The sequence below is a fragment of the Cherax quadricarinatus genome, chromosome 19 (assembly GCF_038502225.1).
Source record: "Cherax quadricarinatus isolate ZL_2023a chromosome 19, ASM3850222v1, whole genome shotgun sequence".
Taxonomy (NCBI): domain Eukaryota; kingdom Metazoa; phylum Arthropoda; class Malacostraca; order Decapoda; family Parastacidae; genus Cherax; species Cherax quadricarinatus.
Window position 1 is genome coordinate 27,172,345 of NC_091310.1, and position 4,105 is coordinate 27,176,449.

Consider the following 4,105-nt stretch of genomic DNA (forward strand, 5'->3'; position numbering starts at 1 on the left):
GAATGGGGTTTAAAGACTATCAACTACACGAGGGTCATTAAGGCTTCACGTAACCCTTAATCACCAGACCCCTGGTGAGGGGCTCTTGATCTAGGGAATTGGATCTGTGCTCCAGTTCCCTGAAGTGAGCCTGAATGCCTTCCATCCCCCCACAGGCGTTGTATAATCCCTACGGGTTCAGCGCTCCCCCACGATAATAATTCACAACCAGAGAAGAAAACTTTAATCCATATAATAGAGACTTAAAGTAAACTCTCAGCTTATATACGCTGAGAGAAAAACACCTCAGTGTATATATCCTGTGTGGCGCGATAAACTAGTGTCGGCTTATTTACCATCATTTTTCTGTTTGTTAATATTTAATGATTAACTCTTCAGACGGTTAATAATACAGAAAGGAATCATTCTTGGTAAGATTCATACACAAGTTTCGTCTTTGGTATTACTGATTTTTATTATGAAAATAAAGAATTCTGTAATAAATTATATGAAGATCCCTGAGAATAAACAGCAGTTGTTCTATATTTTACAGCTCCAACTTAAAACTAGTGATGACTGATGGCCTATAATAATGTTTTTTTTAATGCCTTCGGCATAGTCTTTCCACTAAAACACGACTCTGGAGAAGAACATAACATGCTACGTCTCTCACACGCTGATGACGGCATCTCACACACCTCAAATATTAAGGTCACACTTTTTTATATACCTTCTTGCACTGATCTATGAACATTTAGCTACCGCTGAACCCTGCACGGGAAGTGAACCCAAGGTTACGTGTGATCGAAACCTGCAATCTGACGAAGCCTTGGGTTCGATTACCGTCCAATTTAAATAGAATATACTTAGTGTGCATTTAACATATATATATATATATATATATATATATATATATATATATATATATATATATATATATATATATATATATATATATATATATATATATATATATTACAGTGTACATATGCACAAATACATACATGCCACAGTAAAGAATATTATAACTACAGTATAACCATTGAAGATAATGGTTTGTCACTAAAACTCGACTTAATTTGTCTTGGTATTACTACATTTATGGGAAAACACTAAAGCCTTAGGAACCATATAGCACCTGAGGGAATGGCGGGTAATTAAATTTGATCCCGGGAAGAGGCGTTTAGGACCAAATCCTTGGATCAAGAGCACTTCACCGGCCTTAAGGAACCTTCCTTGAGGGTTATGGTTTCGGTAGATATGATACATATTAAAAGGGATTTTAAACTGCATATAATGGCACTGCACTAAGTTATATTACTGAATTTCTTAAATAAATTTCACATAAGGTGACGGTCATTACACAAATTAATAACATTATTCAATGGGCCGAGAATGACAACATTGGTATATAATGATGGGACGATAATAGATGGTGAGGAAAGTTCTTTGACCAGAATTACAATACGTCAGCCTCGTCTTAGAGCTTATTCCTGCACCTGAATACCAAGGTTCCTGACCACGGTGGTTAGTTGCTGTTTGTTGCGGAAGAGCTGCTGGATCTGAATCAGTCGCCGTTTCAGAACCAAATTCTCTTGTTTGAGTCTGTTTCTCTCTTGCAGGAGGTGTGAGGAGACGTATTGCGTCAGGGGCACTGCATATACAGGTATCATTCTTATACCAGTGGTGCCAGTGGGTGACTGGAGCATTCCAGCATGCTGAACTTCTTCAGTAGACGTTTCTGGCGTAACTCGAGCTTTTTTAGAGGGCGGGAAGACATCTCTCGATACCACGTCATGAGGTTCATCAGGTCTAGGGTGTTTCCGGCAAGTTGAAATATTTATGTGGGGTGCTCTCGTTGGTATTATTAATGGAGTTACCCTTACTGGTGAAGCGGTGACCTCTTCAACAGGTAATGTGGTAGGCCTCGTCCTGATGGCTTGATCAGATGAACTGGGAGTCATTGCGTTAGGTGGTTGAGGAGGTAAAGTAGTAGGTCTTGAGGTGGCCACTGGAGTTGTCGGGGAAGCATTAGCGTTTGTAGATATTTTACCCGTGTTGGACACGAGTTGAGAAGAGACAGACGGGTTGAAGAGGCAACCAGGGGGCAAGCCACGGGAAACATTCAACATGGCGGCCAGGCCAGACACTCTGGAGAGGTCAGCGATGATGGCTTTCTGAGATCTGTCCGAGGATCTGTTCGGTATACGAACCAGAGACCTCTTCAAGTGACCCTCGAAGTACGGAGCGACCATTGTTGATATCCTCTTGGCTCTATAAATAAAGAAAATTAAATTATTAATCCATACCTACGCCATACACACTATATCAACAGAACTCATAACTGCAATTATAACCAATAATTACATTTATGGTATAAAATACCAAGACTAATGGACGTTATTATGCCAATATTATTGATTTTATCTTGTCAGTTATGTTAGAACTTTAATACAGCTCATGATCATAATTAATATTAACTATTATAGTTTCCATTTTTCATGTGTTATTTACACCACAGCTTCATTACTCTCTGACTGAGTCATTTACACTTACACTTAATCTGTTAATTTTATCTCTTCATTTACATACATATTTAAAACACTATTTTCAGTAATATTTTTTCTTGTGGTTTGATATATTTATGTGAAATGAAATGGTCAACAAGCTGTCTGTATATAAACTAACACCAATGGAAATAAGTAGCTTTTTTGGGGTTACCCTCGGTAATCTACACATATACTGCTATGTATGACAATTTATATTACTGTACTTTTGTGTACATATACCTGAATAAACTTATTTACTTAACCTAGCTTAGCTTTGCTAGAACTTGCATATCGTAACATACAGTATCATAATCCTGCTTTTCTAAGGTCAGCCTAGATCTATTATTTAACAGTATGACATTAATTTTGAGAAACGCCAAAAAAATACCTCACTTAGAAGAGGAACATTATGAGGACGTTTCTGTCCCTTTTAAATCATTGTTGTTACAAGTACAGTTGTGACCTGACGATGGTCCAAGACCCGAAATGTCGTCCTAAGTGTTAATTTTGGGTGAATTATTCTAGCCACGGTATTGCGACTTTTTATTCATTAATGATGAGAGCTTCAGATTCATTTTCGTAGAGTTAAAGTAAAAATAAATACACGCTCGTCTTGCCTGCCAAAATGATCTTTGCTTTATAGGTTAAAACCACAAACTCAGCACAAGAAGCAAGACCTTCCACCAACCATGTTTTACTCTTATAAAACTTAATATTATGCAGTCTAAAATTTAAGAATATAAATAACTGAAGCGATACTTTTATGTAAATTGGAAATATAAATCCATGTGTATACACGAATATAATAATGGTAAGTTGAAAAAAAAAATTCAGATATAAAAAATATTTTCTGGTAATTTGATTGCAAAATGTTGGTACTTTTCTCAGAATTGATATCAAACCACTGATTAAATTACATTAGTTTCAACACTTGAATCATATAAATTCTATCAGACATATTTATTAAATGCTTTCTTATTTAAAAAATAATGCAACATCACGTACATTTTACATCCGAGGAAACACTCTTTTGTTACAGTCCAGCACACACAATACTCACTTTTAAGAACTAAAATATTGTCAATCCACAGCACAAACACTTTTGCAGGTTAAGTACGAGAGTAAACCCACACTCCTGCAGACACTAAGACACACTGAGCGGGTGTTGTATCTCGGGTCTTATATATAAGTAACGTGCGCGGTGACTCAGTGGTGGTGGATGTGGTGAGAACCAGAAACTCTCGCTTCCCCAACATGAGGCAACGGAGGGAACAAGTGAGATGATCAAACGTTACTGCGAAATATACATGCACGGGGAATACTACGGATAATTCAAGTGTAATTTGTAAACGAAAATGGGCAACGTTTCTGTGCTTAACGAATGGTACAATGATGGGTTTTCAACCGAAAGTCCCTGAGTACGATCACTGAGTCCAACCTTTTACTCTAGATACAACTGTAACCTTTTCTGTGACCTCCCTGACAACCTTCTTACACCTACTGCTCCTGTTCACCTAGCAATAACAAGGTACTTACAGTAGTAACGCCTCATAGTGGCACAGCTCTGATTTTCATGT

General features: G+C 37.4%; 1 protein-coding gene across 2 annotated transcripts; it reads right to left on the reverse strand.

The window, feature by feature from the left end:
- Positions 1-428: 428 nt before the first annotated feature.
- LOC128688282 (uncharacterized) lies at positions 429-3,740 on the reverse strand. Of its 2 annotated transcripts, none has more exons than XM_053776021.2 (2): positions 3,589-3,740; positions 429-2,253 (listed from the first exon to the last, which is right to left on the reverse strand). In XM_053776021.2, the coding sequence occupies exon 2, from the start codon at positions 2,232-2,234 to the stop codon at positions 1,467-1,469; it is 768 nt and encodes a 255-aa protein (XP_053631996.1). In that variant the 5' UTR covers positions 2,235-2,253; positions 3,589-3,740; the 3' UTR covers positions 429-1,466. The 2 variants fall into 2 exon arrangements, with proteins under 2 accessions (XP_053631996.1, XP_053631997.1); XM_053776022.2 differs by having other exon boundaries at positions 3,534-3,681.
- Between the last annotated feature and the right edge of the window lie 365 nt (positions 3,741-4,105).